General features: G+C 38.7%; 1 protein-coding gene across 2 annotated transcripts in view; it reads left to right on the top strand.

Moving 5' to 3' along the window:
• The first annotated feature begins 570 nt into the window (after window positions 1-570).
• The window catches only part of LOC134357717 (MARVEL domain-containing protein 3-like), a 28,774-nt gene continuing 8,340 nt past the window's right edge, over window positions 571-21,004 (top strand). The window contains exons 1-4 of one of the 2 annotated variants that reach the window (XM_063069340.1): window positions 571-754; window positions 4,540-4,765; window positions 5,500-5,681; window positions 12,612-13,463. In XM_063069340.1, the coding sequence (XP_062925410.1) occupies window positions 4,578-4,765; window positions 5,500-5,681; window positions 12,612-13,303 (1,062 nt within the window). In that variant the 5' untranslated portion in view covers window positions 571-754; window positions 4,540-4,577 and the 3' untranslated portion in view covers window positions 13,304-13,463. Of the gene's footprint in view, window positions 755-4,539; window positions 4,766-5,499; window positions 5,682-12,611; window positions 13,464-21,004 lie in introns of those variants that run through there. The other variant, XM_063069339.1, reaches the window with a different exon arrangement.

Below are 21,004 nucleotides of genomic sequence, written 5' to 3'. Positions count from 1 at the left end.
GAGCTATTATTGGAAAATGTAAACGCATACATTGTATTTTCTATGTATTACAGTATTTACAATATTTACTCAACAGTATTTCAGTATTCACTCAAATGCACACATTATATTTTCTATATTCACTATGTAACTGCTACTAGCTCAGTGGAAGGTATTCACTATGTAGCCATGACTTTTGACCTAATCACTATTAATTCATGAAGAGAACTGGAATGAAACCAAGTAGAAAGATAACGGTGGCGAGTAAGGTAATGAAATATGTGGCAGTATGTCAAAGCAAGACCAATTAAGAAATAACTGTGGTTAGGGATGAGGGGACACCTGGTCTAAAAAATAAACTAGGACATAATTAAATTGGGGAGTAAAACAATAGTGGAAGGTCGAGAGCGGATGTATTGATGATATGTGATCACAGGCCGTCTGGATATGATAATGTAGCTAAGATAGGAGATTGCTATAAAAAATGCTGTGTACAAGCCTCGATGGGCAGTCAGCTACTAGCTTTCTGATTGTCTCAGCTTTGATTTGCAAATTAAAGTTTAAAACGTCTTGAAGGATTTTCTGCGTCTCCTTGTTGTTTGTAAGAAACGAGAAACCACGACACTATTTGGTGTTTTTATTATAGTTCGTGAAACTAGGCTCAGCTCCAAGGTCCAGGAACCTGATGAACCGGTTGCCCCGCCCGCCCTTTCACCTTCCACTCTTGTTGGTTTCGGTCTTCTGTCTAAAGTCAACGCCGCTGAGCCGAGTTTGGGTAAATGTATCTTTTCTTGTCCTTGTGCCTATTTAGTTCACAATTTCGACGGAGGTTGGTGGGGCGACGGTGCAGGAAACCGCTGCACGGCCTAGGAGTCCCTTTCCTTGTGACTCTCCGCCAGAGCCGGAGCACCGGCCTCGTCTGTACGTCGTATCCACCTTGTCTCGTTTACCTGTGGGTCTCTCCGCAGCTTCTCACCTGCGGGCCGGTAGCACGCTCTGAATCTCCACCTACCGCTCGAACACAAATATTCCTTCATTTTTAACCTGCCCACTTTTAATTGCCATATTTTCCTTTCGACTGAGCTACTTTTGTCCGCAAATATCCACGTTAACATTTACGTTGCACTACTTCATACTGCATTACAACCTTCGCACAATTCTGCTGTCTTGCGGAGTTCGTTGTATTATTACAGTATATACTGTCTACTTTGTGAGCTTCATTGTACCTCGTATCTATGACAAACTAATCTGAATCTGGCCCCTTACGTTGAGGTGTTGACACAAAGAAAAAATGTCATTAGGATATCTGCTAGCAAGAAGGACTATCGTTGTCAGGGTTTACAGTGCATCTTCAGTGCCGTCATATTGTGTCTTAAATAACTACCAACAACACATGTTTGCGTTTTTAAAATACATAGCCTTTTTTCCTACCTCGTCTAGTGACCCACGGAAATTAGCTTCAGCAGTGCACTCTTATCTCTGTAAAGTATAACTTCGAAGTCATAGTAAAAAAAATCTTTGCAAAATAATTTCATTGTTTTTGTGTTGAGTTTTATCATGCTTCAACTTGTTTTGCAAAAGGGCTTCAATTTGCAAATTAAAATGGAAAATAAATCATGATGTGTATAAAGATTGGCACAGTCAGCCAATTAACCCATAGACAACATGCCAACTTCTGGAAGAACAATCCGTGTTTTCTTTCTGTGCCTTCCTCCCCCACTATGTTCCTGGGAAGTATTTTTCCACCAGCACCTATCTCCTCCACTTCTTTAAATCAGAACTATTTCCTCCCTTTATGAGATGCAAAAGCTGTGCTTTTTAAAAAAATCTTTAGCCAAAACCTTAAATCTGTGCATGTGATTCTTGAATATTCTTTCCTCTAGTTATGCACTCTAAAGCAGTCATGATTTTATACACTTTTATCTAATCACCTCTCAACCCTTATCAAAGGGCCTTTCAATCTTATCAATTTCTGTCTCGACCTTACAGTGTTTGCATTGTTCACACTTACAGCAAACAATGAACTGAAACAAGAAGTACCGCTGTAACATTTTAGGAATAGAGATGCTGTTTGACTGGCTGAGGAATTATGGCATTTTATTTTGTACTAGATGTTGATTGTGTGATGATTATTAGCCTGCCATAACTTCATTGTTCTTTGAAATAGTGCTATGGGATTTTTAAGGCACTCCAGAGGGTAACTTTGACATTGATTTTTGTTATTGCCTGCCTGTGAGTGTGGAGGTAATTATTTTGCAACTGACTTGCATGCATTAACTTTGTCATCATTCCAGACATAACTTGTTGGAAAAAATATTTTATTTTATCAATTATTTTGCAAATAAAATGTTTCTTATATATGGCGCTACATAATTGCTGACATGGCTCAGTTGCTTTGACATATTGTATGGTGGAAATAACTCGGAGGGTGTACAGCTCGGGTGCTTGATGGTTGGGTTGAGTTGTTCTCCGATCTTGGCAATTCATTTGCAAATTTGCATACGAGGAGACTTTATCAGTGTGTTGTTCGTTTATGGTGTGTCCTCCGAATGCTTGGCCTTTTTAGACTTATCAATCAGCTGATTGGTCATCAATACGGAAACTCAATTGTGACGTAGGGAGGGGGCCTCGTTACTGATTGGTTGCATGGTGAACTCTGTGTGTTGTGGTCTAGAATTTTGGCCACATTGGCTTATAAATAGCATTGAGGTTTACATGGCTGTTTGCAATATGTTCAATGATATTAAATTCACAGTGAGGAAACAGAAACAGGGGGAACATGCATTCTTGGACATGCTCGTCAGTAGAAACACACATGACACCTTGGAAACATCCATTTATCATAACAAACACGCACAGGTCAGATCCTAAATTATCACAGTAATCACCCAAATACACACAAGAAAAGTTGTATCAAAACTTTGTTCTGAAGAGCAAAGACACACTGCAGCACGACGGAACAGAAGGATAAAGGGAAGAAATACTCCTTCAAAGTACTTGGATGAAACAGATACCCACATAACTTCATATGAAGATGTCTATGAGGTCGACAATGCACCAATCAAGAAGCGACCAAGCAGGTTGTCCTTCCATACATTTGAAATATCTCAGAAATGACGGCCTGACTGCTCCAAGAACGTAGAATTTCAGTCACATATAAACCAACAGGAACATTGAGGAGATTACTCTGCAGACCAAAAGATCAAACCAAGCTATTGAGCAAGACCAATGTGGTCTACAAAACCCAATGCGGGGACTGCAGCAGATATTACGTGGGCCAAACTGGGACAAAACTATCCAAAGGATCCAGGAACTTCAACTGATTGTGAAGCAGCATGACCAACTCTCCCTAGTCTCTACCCATGAAGATCAAGAGGGGCACAAATTCAAAAGGGTATCAGTGAAACTCATGCTGCAAGCAAACACATGGCATGTAGGAGAATTCCTAGAAGCATGTTTCTTCGCAAACAATTCTACAAAAAGACATAAATAGGGTCAAGGTCTACATAAGCCAATGTGGGCAAATTTCTAGACCACAATGCAAAGTGTCCGCCACAAACCAATCATTGATGAGACCCCATCCCTACATCACAATTGAGTTTCCATATTGACGATCAATCAGCTGTAAGTATCTAAAGGCCAAGCATTTGGAGGACACACCACAAATAAACAGTGCACTGATGATGTCTCCTTGTGACAAAATATTTGCAAATAGATGACTAGCTTTGGCATTAGTAAACAATTGAGGTTTATTTTGTCACTGCCCACGGGAGGACTGCAGTGAGGAGGAGTCTGTGACCCACCTCTTTGCACACTGCCAGTTCGCAAAGAGGGTGTGGAGGAGGATGGACGGGCTGGTGTCACATTTTATCCCCAGCAGCTGCGTAACAGAGGACTCTCTGATCTACGGGCTGTTCCCGAGGACGCACACGGAGACCAACATCCGGTGCTGCTGGCAAATCATCAACTCGGTGAAAGATGCTCTTTGGTCAGCCCGAAACTTGATGATCTACCAGCACATGGAGATGTCCGTGGGAGAATGCTGCCGACTGGCACATTCTCGGCTGCAGGAGTACGTGCTGAGGGACGCACTGAAACTCAGTGCAGCCACCGCAAGGGCCCGGTGGGGAAGGACCACAGTATAGGTTTCTCCACCGGTGGGAGTGGGAGGGGTCGGGGGGCGGGGAGTATACCCCTCAACAATGATATGGTAAGCTGAACTACTGGAGTGCCACGTGGGTGGCTATAAATACGGATATGTACTGACTATAATGGAAACGTATGTAAGGGATGCAAAGTTATTGAATGGTTTATTGTATATATTTATTTTTGAATAAAGTATATTTTGAAATTTAAAAAAAATTTTGTCACACTTCCAGTAATAGAAGTATTCCTATTGTTCTTCAGAATAGGGAATAACTAACCTTTTTTGGGAAACAATTTGACCAGAAATATGTTGTTGTAATCGTTGTATAAAAATGCTAAAACACTTAATGACTTTATAATGAAGTAAGCTTCTCCCTATTGCATAGTTTTTGACATTTATACTTTCAACTGTAGATCTCATGAGTAGAGCTGAAGGCAAATGAAGCTGCAAAATGTCCTATCCCAGTAAAGTTCCAAGAAATTCTGATGGAAGCCAGTCTTCTAATAATCCACGTCGAGAGAGAAGACCCAGGGACAGGCCACATCCTGAAAATAGCCATCCTGGTAGACGTAGCAGGGAAGACCCAAGAGACAATCGCCAAAGCAAACCTTCAAGAGAGCCATATCCTCCCAGTGAAAGGTTCTTTTTTTGTTGTTTTTTTAAAATTGTGATAGGCAATTAATTTTAATTTATATTTTTAGTGTGTGAGAATTCTGTTTGTTTCAAATTCCATGCAAATGTGTTATTATATAAACAATGCAAACACGAGAAAATCTGCAGATGCTGGAAATTCAAGCAACACACACAAAATGCTGATGGAACGCAGCAGGCCAGGCAGCATCTATAGGAAGGAGTACAGTCCCCTCCCCTTTCTTTCTTCTAAGGCCTTCCGTCCCATGATACTCCCCCTTCTCCAGCCTTGTGTCCTTTTTGCCAATCAACTTCCCAGCTCTTGGCTTCATCCCTCCCCCTCATGTCTTCTCCTATCATTTCGGGTCTCCCCCTCCCCCTCCCACTTTCAAATCCCTTACTATCTCTTTTTTCCGTTAGTCCTGACGAAGGGTCTTGACCTGAAACGTCGACCGTACTTCTTCCTATAGATGCTGCCTGGCCTGCTGCGTTCCACTAGCATTTTGCGTGTGTTTATTGTATAAACTAGGTAGAATTATAGATACCTTTCTAGTTTCCCTTTGAAATCTAGTTTTAATTTATATATTTCGGAATGAAAGAATAAGCAGAATATAAAAAATTAAAGAGAACAATGTGAAATCATAGGAGGTCAATGCTTACTTGAGAGGTGCTTGTTTAGTTTTAATATTTTCTTTGGAATGGATCAACGTTTGATGAATTTGAAATAATTTCTGTTTCTTTAGACATTCACGAAATTCAGTGGAAGAATCGTACTCCAGACCACCCACTACAAGAGGAACACCATCTCAACCAAACAGTAGACCATCTTCTTCAGCACCTCCCTTTTATAGTGCTGTTTCAGAAGTTAACACTCCACCCAAAGAGTCCTTTGGGACAAAGTGCTCATATTTATGCTCCAGAAGAGGTATGTATAATGTCACTGACCTTGCATTAATATATCTTTTACTATATCATTTTTTTGCATTCATGTAGGAAATGGTAGTTTGAGAAATAGGAAGTATAGATTTATGACCAGATTGGTTTGTGGAAGACCACAAACCTACATCCAAGTCCGAATATATTATGTCAATGCTTTGTTATTAGTTTTATAATATTTTGCTTTGTAATACTTGTAACCATACTTTGAGGAAAATGCCATATTTTGGTACAGAGGAAGTACAGTAGTGCCCATTTGTTTCTTGGGCACTACTGTCAGCAACGCCTGTTTCTTAATTGATAATGGAAGCAGCTTTTAGACTCCTTTTCCTTCTTCAATTGTTAATAAACTTGCTGTCTCTGACAATGGTGGATGATGATGTAACATTGAACACTTTGATACATTAATGAAAGAGTGTAGAATCTTTTATCTGAAGAATCTGGTAGTTTATTAGTTGTTGCAACATTCTACGTATCTCTTCATTGAGAGCTAACTTGAAAGAAGTAACCATGATTTAATAGACCTCTGACTCAGTGGATGATGCTGATCTATTTAGATGAGAAGCTTATGAACTATTTTGATCAACGTTGGCCAGAAATTTGTGTGGGCTGTCACTGTGTGCGAAAAGTCTACCCAAGTACTTTACCCATCCTCTTTGCAGAGAAACCCACACCTACACTGCCTTTCCCGCTCTGTCTTCTAGCAGTCACCAAGAAAAAAACAGCTTTCAGAAACAAATTATAAATTAGTTTTAGAGAAATGGTGGATATGCTTGCAAAATTTATTAGTGGCAAACATGTTATAGATTTTACTAGATCGACAAACAGAATTCATGACTAAATTTTAGAATTCTGTTGCTTGAATAGAGAAATACTGAACCAGAGCATGAGGAGATCTAAAAAGATAACAATATATGTACTATTTTCAAGGTCATAGGGCTTATAGATCAGAAGTTACTGGAAGGCATCTCACCAGGAAGACATTAGAAGCAGAAGAAAGTTCTGAACTGTTGCTAGTTGTTGGGTGATTGGGAGCAATGAGTGAGGAAGAGGAAGGGATGGACATCAAGAACAACTAGAGGAGCAGACACATGAATGAACTGGCTTTGACCTCATCATGGCTTAGTACCCATGATGAGGTCAAGATTGGAGGTAGGGTGTTGGCAAATCTTACAATGATACTTTTCAGCAAGAATCAAGAATGTCAAATGTCATTTCCAGTACACAAGTGTAAAGGAGAACAAAATAATTGTTACTCCTGATCCAAGGCATTTAAAAACACACACACACACACACACACACACAAGATATAGAACGTAGTAATAAAAAATACAATAAATATAAATAATATGATAGCTTATACTATATATATAGATTGATTGATGTCCATAAAGTGACTTTAGGCACAGGAATGTCTGCACATAAGGTGACTCTGACAGGAAATTATAAAGTAGTGGGTAGTGGTGGTGAAGTCAGTTAGTGAATGGGGGTGTTTTTTGTTATTGTTAGTATTAAAGGAATAGAATGAGGTCACATTTAACTCCCTGGTTTCCGGGCCTATAGTCACTGTATTCTGATGTGCAGAAGGACACTAATTGGCCTATTGCGTCAACAAAAGTTGCTTGAAATACTCTTCCAACTTGTCTCATCTCCTGTACTTTTCCCCCAGATTTATAAAATATTCCTTACGGCAGTTACTTTTAATTCAACTTCAATCATTTTTCCATGCAGCATATTCCTGCTTCTTTAAAAAATCATCCAATCCATTGACCATGCTGCTTATCTTAAAACTCTGACTTTGGTTAATGAGCCTCCTAAGCAGCCAGTTGAAAAAACTCAGGGACATGAATGGGGAATAGCCAAATGTCGTGGTTCATGTTGTGTTAGTGTTAGATAGATTCTTAGAGGTTTGTTGGCATGACATTTGAGCACTAGACAAATGCACATATTTCTGAATTTACACTCGGTAGCCACTTTATTAGTACCACCTGTACCTAATTAGGTGGCCAAGGAGTGTATGGTTGTGGTCTTCTGCTGCTGTAGGCCACCCAGTTCAAAGTTCGACATGTTGTGGGTTCAGAGATGCTCTTCTGTAGAGCACTATTATAACATGTGATTATTTGAGTTACTGTTGGCTTCATGTCAGCTTGAACCAGTCTTGCCATTCTTCTCTGACCTCTCTCATTAACACGGCATTTTTGCCCACAGAACTACACTTACTGCATTTTTCTTTTCGCACCATTCTAGAGCAGCCTTTCTCAACCTTTTTGCCCTGGAGGAGCCTTGAAATAATTATCAAGTCTTGGGGAACACCTGCGTAAAAACTCATAAGGCAAACATAACAAATTTCTGTTAAATAACTGGCTAAAGCCAAAATGGGATTTAATTTTTCCAAAGGTAGGCTCGGTAGATTTAATTTAAATAAAGTTTGTAAATTGATTTCAATTAATGCTATTTACAACATGAAAATTTGTTGACAAAATTTAATAAAAACCATAAGCCAAAGCAATATGAATGAAAATATAGCCCAAGACACAATTTTATACAAGACTTTGAAAAAACATTTTCTGACTAAGTGACATAATCAGACTCTATGTGAAACCTGTGCTTGTTTTTGCTGCGCAAATACTCAATGCTGGGTCAAACTTGAGATAAGCATACATGGATTTCACCTTCATCTGAACTGAGATGATTTCTATCCTTGCTGTTGATGTTTGATAAACAAGAAAAAGCTTACTCACACATGCAAGAAGTTGAAAACTGCAGCAAAATGTTCATTGCTTTCCTACGAATGGCAGGATACTCGTCTTTCCAGAAATCCAGAACTTGTCCAGGGGCAGGTCAGTAAATTTCATCTTGAGTGCACGATCAGACTGCAACTCACAAAGTTCTTCCTCTTCCCTCAAAGTCAAGTTCTCAGGCTGAGCAGAAGTCTCAGAGAAAGGGTTCCTCTCCCAGTCAGACACGTGTTGAAAGGGAGGAAAAATACTGTTCAATTTTGTTCTGCAATTCTTCCAGGTGGTTTTCAATAAGACTCGAGACTTTCTGATATCCTTCCTCATTCTCAAACCCAAGCAGCAGTGAAAACATTTCAAGATTTCCTTTCGTAACGTGATTTTTCCAAAGATTCAGTTTCATTTTAATTCCAAGATTCTTGTCACTTGAAGTCAAAGCATTTTCTCCAGGGTCCTGCAGAGACTTGTTCAACTGGTTCATATGATTGAAAAGTGTCTGCTCAGTAGGCTAATTTCTACAGCCATTCTTCATCTTCAAAGCTCTCAGCAAAATCTGGCCTACTATTTTCTTGTAAGTACTCCTGCAATTCATCTTTCAGCTCAAGCACCCTGTTAGGAACTCTTCCTCTGCTAAGCTATCAGATTTCTGTATATAACAGGAGATTGCTGTGCTCTTTTTCTAGGTTTTCACACAGTTTTTTTTAAACAGACTCAAATGAACTGGTCTTTGTTTAATAAAGTTAACCATTTTTGTAATATCATCCAGAGATTTTTCCATTTCATCTTCAAGAGTTTTGACATCAGCACCTCTCTGTGAAGAAAGCAGTGTGTTGTGACAATGTCAGGATTTTCTTTTTCACAAGAGAAACAAAACCATTGATAAGGCACCATCAGTAAAGATGCTAACACAGTTCATCCAAGAAAGACAGTTTGTTTCCAGAAATGAAGACAAACATTAAATATATCTTGGCCTTTTCTTGTTTTGGGCCCGTCCTTGCAAAGGAAAAAAGTTTTCTTGAATTTCACCATCATTTACAAATCTTACAAATGCTACAACATGACATTTATTGGTGAAATCTGTTCATCAAGCTGTTGTTTTTCATTGTACCACACAAAACCTCCAGCATCATGTGACATGTCATCAATATGTCTACTTACTATACTGTTTGAGAGAGAAACCTTTCCAACTTCTCGTACTGTCTTAACCGAGCATTTTACCCACTATAATTTTACATGCTGGCATTATTAGGTTCTCACCAACAGTGTGACTTTTCCTTTTCTGGGTAATAAATTATGCTACTAGATAACTTGCTTCCTGAGCATTTATTAACAAAAGCTTTACTCTGTTCTGAGATTCCAATAGCCATTTAAAAATAATTAGACGACTAGACAAGTATATGGAGGAATTTAAGGTGGGGGGTTATAAGGGAGGCAGGGTTTAAGGGTCAGCACAACAATGTGGGCCAAAAGGCCTGTACTGTTCTGTACTATTCTATGTTCTATACCATCACTGCTGCAACTAAAGGGTTTATAATGGAGTGGAATGCATAGGATGACATTTTTGAGTATTAGTATTGTGGTGCGGTTTGCATTCCAGACTCTCAATGGAATGTGTTTTCATTGCTCAACATCATGGGATCTGCCTCCACAATGAAGCTTTCCAAAATATCAGTCTTATGTTTCACACTCACAAGATGTCTATTGTACTTGCAAAGTGCCAGAAGAAAAATAATCAATTTTATTGCTCTAGCTTTTAAATTGCAGAAGAGAAACAGATTATCTAGAATAGGTTGTCTATCTCTTGTGTGATACTGAATCGTAACTTATTTTCCTTCATGTTATCATTCATTCTAGTGCCCCTCCCCTTCTAAATCCTTCCCAGATTGTCTAAAAGTAAGAAAAAGCAATTTGGAGGCCTTTCAATTTGTAGTATTATTCCCTTTTTAAATCCCTTCAGCCAAGTAAGGATGATTTTGTGGTTTATCATACTTTAGATGAATTTCCTGATCAAAGTGGAATGTAGCATTCTGAACTTTCCACTTTGTATTTGCTACATTCATTTAGGTTGTAGCTTGTTCTAATCTAAATTAATGCAACATAAATGAAGTTAAAACTTCATTCATGTAGCTTCTTCCAATCTCTGGATGTATAACTAGAGTAACTGTGCCATAGTGTGTTGTGTGGTGGAGCTTTTGAATTTCTGCTATGACTTTTACAGCTTCTGCTTTATTTAAAATTGCTACTTAATCCCCTGCAGCAACCTGAAACATTTTGCTGATAATGGAGGAAAATGGAATTCACTAAGGGCTTAGAAATTTGATTGTGTAACTTTGTAATACTATCTGATTAAGATGTCACCTAACCTATTACATGGTCTGGGGGCAGCACGTTCTCACAGTGGTTAGCGCAGTCGCTTTACAATTGCACCAATCAGGTTTCGATTCCCACCGTTGTCTGTAAGAAGTTTTCAGGGACACCATGGTAGCACAGCAGATAGAGTGACCCTATTACAGCTTGGGGCGTCCTGGAGGTCGGAGTTCGGAGGACAGTTCTGGCAGTGTCTGTAAGAAGTTTGTACGTTCTGTCCGTGAGCACGCAAGTTTCCTCCGGGTGCTCTGGTTTCCGTCCACATTCCAAAAGTACCAGTTAATAGGTCATAGTAAATTGTCTTGTGATGAGGCTGGTATTAAGTGGGTGAGTTACTGGCTGCTGCGGCTCATTGGGCCAGAAGGGCCTGTTCTGTGTTCTCTCTCGAAACAAAAATAAATAAATAACATATGATGATGGTCTTCTCCGATTCAGTTCACTTTGCTTGTAAATTTGACTGATCACTTAGAAGAACACTCGCCTATATCTCATGTGACCTTAGCATGATTTGATATCCTCTCAGGTAGCAGTCCTACTGTAGTATGAAAGAACAAAATTAGATCATGTGGTCCCTGGAGTGATCACCTTTGATTACTCCCAGGATTGGATTGGGACCCCTGTATTTCAAGCCCTTTGCTTAACTCTGGCCCTTTGAGTCACCCAGTCTCTCTGTTAGAACCAGCCCTTGATGAGGGGTGGATACAAGGAGAGGTTTGTGTGGAAAAGGCCTGACTCCTGCGCAGCAATCTGTGAAGTTTACTGTCTTATATAAGAAGTGGTACATGTTAATTCACCAGTAACAAAACGTGTTTGCTCAGGGGAAAGGTAGTGTTTAAAGTGAATAATCTAAACTTGTTGCTCTTTTATTTCCTTGCTTTGAGTGAGAGAAAGAGATATATCACTGTTCCTGAGACTACTAGCTCAATCTTAACTTAATCACGACTTGCAGCATTTTTGGGTTTCAAGCATCTGCAATTTAGTTGTGCTAATTCACAGTCCTGCATTCAATGTCTCATCAAAATTAAAGACAGTTAAATAAACTAGTAAATTCTGTAAACTATTTCTTTCTAATTGTAATTAAACATAAATGCAACTATTTGCACTAATTAGATGATCTAAGTAACAGATTTGTTGAAGTATTAGAAGTACTAATTATGCATGAAAACATACAATTCATGTACTAAGTGGATCCTGACCCGGATTTGGGCCATACCCTCCAAATATCCAGACCTGCCTCTTGGTTTTTTCGCAATACCATACTTCCCATTTTTCTATTTTCTATTTAAGATCTATAATTTAAATTTTTAATATTTACTAGTATTAACTATTTTTAATATTTGTAATCCAGGGAGTGTGAAGCACAGAATCAAATATCGCAGTGATGATTGTACGTTCTAGTACCAATTGTCTGGCGACAATAAAGTATAAAGTACTATTGAAATATAAACTTACCTACTAAAATCATATTGAAAATTTGAAATTAAAACAATATATGGAAAAACCCATCAGGATAGGTGGCATCTATGGAAAGAGAGAATCTCTTTCTACAGATTTTGTCTGACTTGCTAATTTTTTTCCAGCATTTTCTATTTTTATTTCAGAATTATGGCACTTACATTTTTCTTTCAATTTTCAATTGAAAGTCTGCTAATATTTACATCCAAGAACTTTCATAGCTCCAATTTAGATTAGTAAATGAATTAAATCTATGAAAGCCTCACTGGTCCTTTATGATATCCTCTACTGTTTCTGGAGAGGTGTTAGCTGCATGTGTTGCATTTTTCCCATTAACAGCTTCCTTCATCTGGTTGTTGCAGGATTGTTGCAGATGCTTGAAATCATTCTCAACCTGGTGGTACTGATCTGTGCTGCAGCAACCCAAAGTGCTTCTGCAGGCTTCGCTAGTATTGGAGGCTTCGGGAGTGCCTATTATTACAACATGGGTTATGCCAACAGTGGATTTCTAAATCATGAAATACAGCAGATCGGTCAACTAGATGTAGAGTACAACACCAAGAAGTCAACCACTGTGTACTGTGCAATAGGACTTAGTATTCTGCTGTTTGCTTTCTCGGTGGCTTTTCTTGTCGTCGAATGTATATTGCAATACAACAGGTCCTCTGCGCTGCACAGCAAATACTCATCCTTCCTGATCATGGAATGTGTGGTAAAGGCTCTTGCAGCAGTGGCTTACCTCATAGGCGTGGCTTTGTATCTTCACTTCATTTTTAAAATTAATGCCACTGACATGTGCAAACAGAGAGAATCGCTCTACAATCGACATGGATACAGCTCGGTGAAATGCACCATACTCGGCACGGAAGTTGCTGTTTCCATCTTTGCTGTGATGTTAATAATTGTTTACATTTCCAGTGTGGTATTCGCAGCTTTGGCTCGTCGGGCAATACAAGCTACACGAGCTGCAAAATCTCCGGAGACCTCTGTTGCGTGGAGACTTGGTACCCCGTCAGAGATACAGCCTATGAAATCTGACGTTCTGTATACATGAGTTCCAAATTAATGTGACATTTTCATAATGCAACCAAACCAGATTTAAAGCTAAATTAGAGGCTTCAGGATTTTGGATCTTTAACACTAGTTTAAAACTCAGACTGCCATCACCATGTGATAAGAGAACTCTGTAATCTGGTATTTTTGTGTAAAATAAACTCTGTCCTTAAATATGGAGAAGTATAATCCCTGAGCAGTCAGGGATTGGTTAAATTTGGTCTCTGGGAAATGGCAATTGGTTAAATTTGGTTTCTGGGAAATGGCAATTGACACTTGGGTTTTAAACAATGTCTTTGCTTAGATTCTTGGATATCACCTACCATTTTGATTTTGTTTAAAAGAAGATATTACACCTGAACTGGTTTGGTATATTAAATGGCAGAAGGGCAATGCTGAGATGGGAAAATGAGAATCATAAGGAAAAGCGAGGAATATGTACAGTAATTAAAATTAGTTTTTTCTCCCTTACACTCATAAATACTGGCTACAGGCAATTTTAAAGATGTTCTGTCATCAATTGTTATTTTTCCATGAGCAAAATGGTGGAGGGACTCAGGCAGTATCTAGGGAGGAGAATTAATCATTGATGATTCAGGCCAAGGCCCTTCATCAGAACTGGTGATCAGTCTGGATTTCCAGCATTTGCAGAATCTATTGTGTTTATTATTTTTGCATGAGGTTATTTTGTCTTAATTAGTGTTAAACCCGAATTTCTGTGGTCGACCTAGATTACTTTCTTGGCATTTGGCTGGAGTCACTGGGAACATATTCCAAATATGAGGTCCTGCATACGGACCTGCAAAATTCACATAAAAATCCTTCTCTTCAGGCGTCACTGGTAACCAGCTAAAATGAGAATTGATTCAAGTTCCACGTACAGAGGTCAGCAATGTGTGCATTACAGATGTATGGGGATTGCATAAAGCATGAAAACCATGGTAACGCACATAGTGTGCAAGCTCAGTCCACTGAGTGGACACAGAGATGGCAAAGGAGCTGCAGTCCAGCAGCTGGCTTTCCCACCCTTAGTCAATGAGTCCAGGTTCTAGAGTTGCCTTTATTGGAGTTAGGTGGACAACTCACTGATCATGTATGATGGTCTTCAAAAAGGACACTAAAGAAGTGAGAGGAGAAGATTTGTTGGTGGACTAGCAAACTGGATGCTTTTTAAATTTATTAAATAAACAGTGTTATAAAATGCTGTTATTATTAATGGTGACTAGGAACCTACCTTTACTGAAATAAAACTAGAGTGATCCACTAGTACCTTTAGGAGGGTAAATTTACCACCCTTGCTCCTTCTACCCCATGTCTACCTTTCAAATTTTATTGCAGAATGGTTGATTTTTATCTGCCTTGTGACATGGCCACGAAGTCCTTGTATCTCTCCAATGAATGCAGTTTTAATCAGCACTTTCCTATTTGTGGGACGTGCTGTGTTGCAGGAATGTCCAATATTACTGCCTGCACTGCCAAACTGTACTTGACTCATCTGCAACAATTTTCTTGTTATGTAGAAATAAAGCCTCCAGCTCACCATGTACAGATATGTTCCTCTTTGACATTCTGTTTCTCATTCCTCACTCTTCCCACCCTAATTCCAAGCCTTAATATTAACAACCATTGGAAATATAATCAGAGAGGACTTCTTATTTTCAGTCACCATGAGAGGCTGTTCCTGTCGAGTGTTGCCACCAATCTCTACGTTGCTTCTGGTCCTTGGCTCTGACAGAAATACTTAGGCATATTATGATCCTCTTCTCCAATATTTTCTTTTTCTGTACTGCAGTACTAACTTGGCGCTGATTTCTCTCTTCTCCACCACATAAACTCCAATATTATTTTCCTTCTATTGTCCCTAATCAAACCAAGTTTAAGTGCCCCCCCCCCCCACCATTCCCTTAGCCCCCTGGAACACTCTCTAGATTGTTTAATGTCATTTCCAGTAGATAAGTGTAAAGGAGAACAAAATAATTGTTATTCTGGATCTGATACAGTACAAAGAAAAAATAAGATAAAGAACACTAATTAAAAGGCACAATAAATATACCTAAGATAGCTTATGTAATGTACATAGATTGATTGTATGTCCATAAAATGACACCATATGCAGCAGGAGCGTCTGTTTGTAAAGTGACTGATAGGAAGTGATAAAGTAGTGATCGCGAAGGGTGTGGAGGATGGGTTAGTGGGTGGGGGTGTTGATCAGCCTTACTGCTTGGGGAAGGTAATTGTTTTTGAGTCTGGTGGTCCTGGTGTAGATACTATGTAGCCTCCTCCCTGATGGGAGTGAGACATATAGACCATGAATATGGTGGGTGGTTTCTTCCTCTGTCAGAAGCAGTGGCTGGAGGCATTTTTCAGTGCAGGGTGGGGTGTTTATTTGACATCCAGGTCCAAATCATTGATGACATTGTAAGTCTGATAAATTTCCACAGATGTATTCGTTCGTCCTAGGTGCATGTATTGAAATGTTTAACATGTGCACCAGTGTCTTTAAACAGTACTGTGAGGTGGCAGAGATAATGTTGGAATAAGTTCACATGAAGATTCTATTTCTTCACTCTCAAATCTTTTGAAATTACCTGCCCATTTATCCGGTGTGCTCCACTGAAAGTCTGAAGTTCAGTTAAGTTGGCAACAGCAGGAAGTGGCAAGTTTCGATGCATTGCTTCACTTCCCAGGCAGACAGAACTCGGGTGTTCAGTCCATCCAGCCAAGTGTAATGGTAGTTAATGTTGCGAATTTAGTACATTTAGGTTTTGCCCTTCCTGCTTTTAAGCTGCATAGATTGTACAGGGTGGATGACTCTTAAATTTGCTGTTCAAATAATTGTTTGATTCATAATTTACAAAATTTACAGTTTAAGTATGAAACTATATTCAAATGTTATGTACTTTTCAAAGCTGCTGCTTTATTTAAGCTAAGGAGGTTAGGAATTTTTAAGGAGCTAAGTTACTAAATTAGATGTGACATATTGATGCAATAGTTGTATAGTTAGTCAGCGTTTACAATAAACGTTGAAGGGTAGGCTTGTGAAAGTAGCCTTATCATCATCTATCAGATGAAGTGACATCATTAAGCTGACTGCCTGTCCTTGTGCTCTAAAGTGCAAATTGAGATTTACATGATCTCCGCAACATTTTTGTATCATGTGAAGCAGCAGAGGATTCTCCAAACATTAAGTATCCTTTGAAAGCTCTGGTACATTCAAGATGTGCTAGATGCCACAAGATATGCTAGATGCTGCATAAATGAAGCCAAGCTAAATATGAATTAGGATATAATAGACCTACATACTAATACTGTACTAATAAGATCAAATTATTTTTTGTCATCCAACATTGGACCCCCACCCCTTTTTAACTGTGATTATATATACATTTTTGAAGTTCAGTTTCCCACAAGGTAAAAAGTATAATTTCAAATTTAATTACATATTGGAACACTTTATAACTAATATTCCTTTTATTCCTTTCAAAAATCTGATATTTCTTTTCATGCCCTGAGCATTTGCTCTGATACTTTTGAACTTTAAACAGGAAAGTTTAAAACTGGTGTTGTAGATTTATTTTTAAAATAAAACATATATAATGGAATTAAACCTCCTGTATCAATTGAAAATTAACAAGTTACTGAGCACAGACCATTTGAAATGAAAGTCTCCCTTTATAAAGCTTAGGTATTTATGTGGCATCTAGCACATCTTGAATGTACCAGAGCTTTCAAAGGATACTTAATGTTTTGAGAATCCTCTGCTGCTTCACCTGATACAAAAATGTTGCGGATTTTAGAAGCACAAGGACAGGTAGTCAGCTTAACAATGTCACTTCATCCGATAGATGATGATAAGACTGATAGATACAAAGGCTACTTTCACATCATGGAAAAAAAAATTTCATAGTAAATGTAGATTTAGTAGGAATTGCGGGGAGGCAACTCAGGTGTGTATTTCTGTTTAGGTTGGCACAAGAATAAAATGGGATTAGTTTACCAGACTTCTGTGATGGATTATTAACTCAAAGTTGATGCTTAATGTTTTGTTTACAATCCTTAATTTTCTTGAAAACAAATTATGACAATTATACTGAAATACTTTGGGTTCTTTTCTCTCTTATGAAGGTTTCATGGTATAGTTTGGTAAAGGAAATATTTTGGAAATTGATTCCTTTTCCAGTGGAAACATTTAACCTATTTGTTTAAAGTTTAGTTACATGAGCCATATATACTTTGTCTTATTCATAAATGTATCTCCAATTTGTGTGGGAAGAATGTAACAAAGATGCTGCTTGGTGCCAATCTAGAGATTCTGGGCCATTACTTGAAAGGTATAGGTTTCAGGCGTGAATTCTAAATAAAAATTAGGACATAAATAAAATTAGAAACTCCTTCCATCATGGAAATGTACAATGGATTCACGTTGGGAGGCAAAAGGGACATTGTGAGAGATGGAGGGTGTCGATAGGATTTTGGTTTGCTTCCCTAATTCTGAAAACAACGAAGTTTCAAGTTTAGGGGAAGCCTGGAAGGTTTTTAAAAAATTAAATATGATTAAATATTGGAAAGTACTGCCAATCAATAACCATCCGTGAGAGATGGTGACCCACCTTAACCCTTTCGGTAGATCTTCTCACAGTGTAGTTGTGGAGGGAGCTCCAGCATTTAGACCTGGTGACAATGAAGGAGTGTGTGGCGCGTGGCCAAGTGGTTAGGGTGTTGGACTAGCGATCTGAAGGTTGTGGGTTCAAGCCCCGGCCAAGGCAGCGTGTGTGTCCTTGAGCAAGGCACTCAACCACACAATGCTCCAGTCTACCCAACTGAGAATGGGTTACGGCAAAAATGTTGAGGGTTGACCTCGCGATAGACTGGCGTCCTATCTGGGGGGTCTCGTACTCTCAGTCGCTTCACGCTACGGAAACCAGCATAAGCACTGGCCTGATGGGCCACAAGGCTCGTGACAGACTTTAATCTCTAATAAACAATGAAGGAGTAGCAATTTATTTCCAAGACAGGATGGCATGCCAGTGTATGGACTGCTTTGTCCTGATGGCAAAACTTTATATTACAGTCCTAGATTGTTCCTTTGGATTATTACTTTTTTTAAATGGATCATTGATGGACATTCAAGGCCTTGGATATTTTAAGAAACATGTTATAAAGCTAAAAGAGGAAAAATGAATGATTTAGAGAATAAGGTGATACCGAACACATCTTTGAGATTGATGCTGCTATGTTATTGAAAGTAGAGCAGCAGAATTCAAATGTTACAAATTTATCATTTAAAATATGATATTATACTTGATGTTGATTTTTTTTTAAAGTTCTACCTTTCCATAATGCTTTGCTTTTCCATTCAAGAAGATGATAATGGCTGGAGTGGTTCATGGTGGAAATGCTTTTCAGCTGAATACATTGTTACGTTACCCTGCTTGTGATTTTATTTATCCAAGATGAAAGTGGAGGGCACAGCAAAGGGATAAGAATAACTTAAATTATTCATTGATGGGAAAACAACTTCAGTGCTGACTATTTAAGATCTGTTGTTCAAGTCAGGAGACATTTTGCTTGAGCAAAAGAATCAGTTTTGAACTAACGGGAACAATCTCTAGATGCTCTTTTATGCTGCAGAGGACACTGAGATCCTAATGGAAGCTATATGCAGGCCCCCGAGCAGTAGCCAGAATGTGGGATATACATATCAGTGGGAAATAGAAAAGGCATGTAATAACAGCAATGTTACGATAGTCAGGTTGGTGCTGGGTACCAAGTTAGAGAATTCATAGAATTCTTATGAGATGGCTTTTTAGAGTAGCTTGTAGTTGAGCCCACTAGGGGAAAGGCAATTCTGGATTGGGGATTGTGTGATGAATCTGATTTGATTAAGGAGCTTAAGGTAAAGGAACCCGTGGGAGACAGTGATCGTAATATGATTGAATTCACCCTGCAGTTTGAGAGGGAGAAGTCAAATGTATTAGTATTACAGTGGATTAAAGAGAATTACAGAGGCATGAGAGAAGAGCTGGCCAAAGTTGATTGGAAGGGGACACTAGCAGGGATGACGGCAGAACAACAATGGGTAGAGTTTTGGCGGGGAATTTGGAAGGTGCAGGATAGATACATTCTAAAAATGAAGAGGAAAAGATGTGCTGGCATTGGAGAAGGTCCAGTGGAAGTTCACAAAAATGATTCCATCGATGAAAGGGTTAATGTATGAGGAGCGTTTGATGGCACTGGGCCTGTACTCTGTGGTTTAAAATAATGAGGGAGGAGCTTCTTGAAATCTATTGAATATTGAAAGGTCTCAAGAGAGTGGATGTGGAGGGGTAGTTCCCTATAGTGGGTAAGTCCAGGACCAGAAAGCACAGCCTCAGAATAGAGAGACATCCATTTAGAACAGAGTTGACAAGGAATTTATTTAATCAAAGGGTGGTGAATCTGTGGAATTCATTGCCATGTATGGCTGTGGAGGTCAAGAAATTGAGCTTATTCAAAGCAGAGGTTGATTGGTTACTCAGGGCATCAAAGGTTATGAGGAGAAGGCAGGAGAATGGGGTTGAGAAGGTAACAAATCAGTCATGATGGAATGGCGGAGTAGAGCCCAATTCTGCTCCTATGCCTTTTGACCTTATGATCTTTCTTGTGTGTCATTCTTGGACCACTTGTTTTTATTTAGAACCCATTAACAGATGTGGTACTTGAAAGAATCTTTCCATATCAGAGTTCACTTAAATCTACACGTTTCCATCTGGCTATGGTTCTGTTATCATAAATTAGTATTATAGTTCTGCAGCATCCAAGGGAAAGCAGTTCATGCTGCAAGTTTGTTATTGATAATTGGTTTTCCACTGGCTTTACTAAAGATTGGCAAAGCTCCAGTAACTTGTATATTGGTCTACACGAGTCATTCGGGTGACATTCTGACATTGGAGTGTCTAGCAGTACAGAGAAATATGACAGATACAGAGAGAGGCATGAGAGAAGCTGCTGAATGGTTATAAAGTCAGTAAATAAATTTTATCAAAGATAAAGGGCAGGTCCACACCATTGGGGTCCATAAATACCTCCTGAATGAGGAAATTGTGTCGATGTGCTGGCCAGAACTGTGAAACTCCAGATTACTCAAAACAATGAAGGTTCTTTATGAAGTTAAAATATTACGTATTGTATCTTCATAAATTGTAATTCATGGATTAAGTTACATTATATTTTATACAACATTTACATCCTTCAAAACTGCAGATTATATGCCTGTCTATGTATAACTATAGAATATTGTTAAGTTTATGAAGCTTATTTTTAACAGTTATTTTTCTGTATAAAGAAAGTGTGGCATCTAGGGTTTAGGAAATGTTTGATTTTTATTTTCATAACGAACAATCATATGGGGGAAAAAAGACGTCCAATGTGTTTTGTAACCATGAAATGTGATAAAATAATGTATTTGAAAAATGTTTTTCTTTAATGTAATGTTTTGGGTGTGAATGGAGAACTCAATGCTTACAAGTTGATATTAGCATAATTTGTGATACTTTTGGGTTATATATGTACTTTGGTATAATGTAAAAATTAAAGAGAAGGGTCTTGGACCAAAATGACGACTATCTATTCATTTCTGTAGACACTGCCTGACCTGCTGAGTTCCTCCAGCATTTTGTGTGTGGCCCAAGTTATGATGACAGGATTCTATTCTTGAGGAGCG

This window comes from Mobula hypostoma, chromosome 17 (genome assembly GCF_963921235.1).
Source record: "Mobula hypostoma chromosome 17, sMobHyp1.1, whole genome shotgun sequence".
Classification (NCBI taxonomy): Eukaryota; Metazoa; Chordata; class Chondrichthyes; order Myliobatiformes; family Myliobatidae; genus Mobula; species Mobula hypostoma.
Note: the sequence above shows the minus strand (reverse complement) of the source record. Positions and strands in the feature narration are given on the sequence as shown.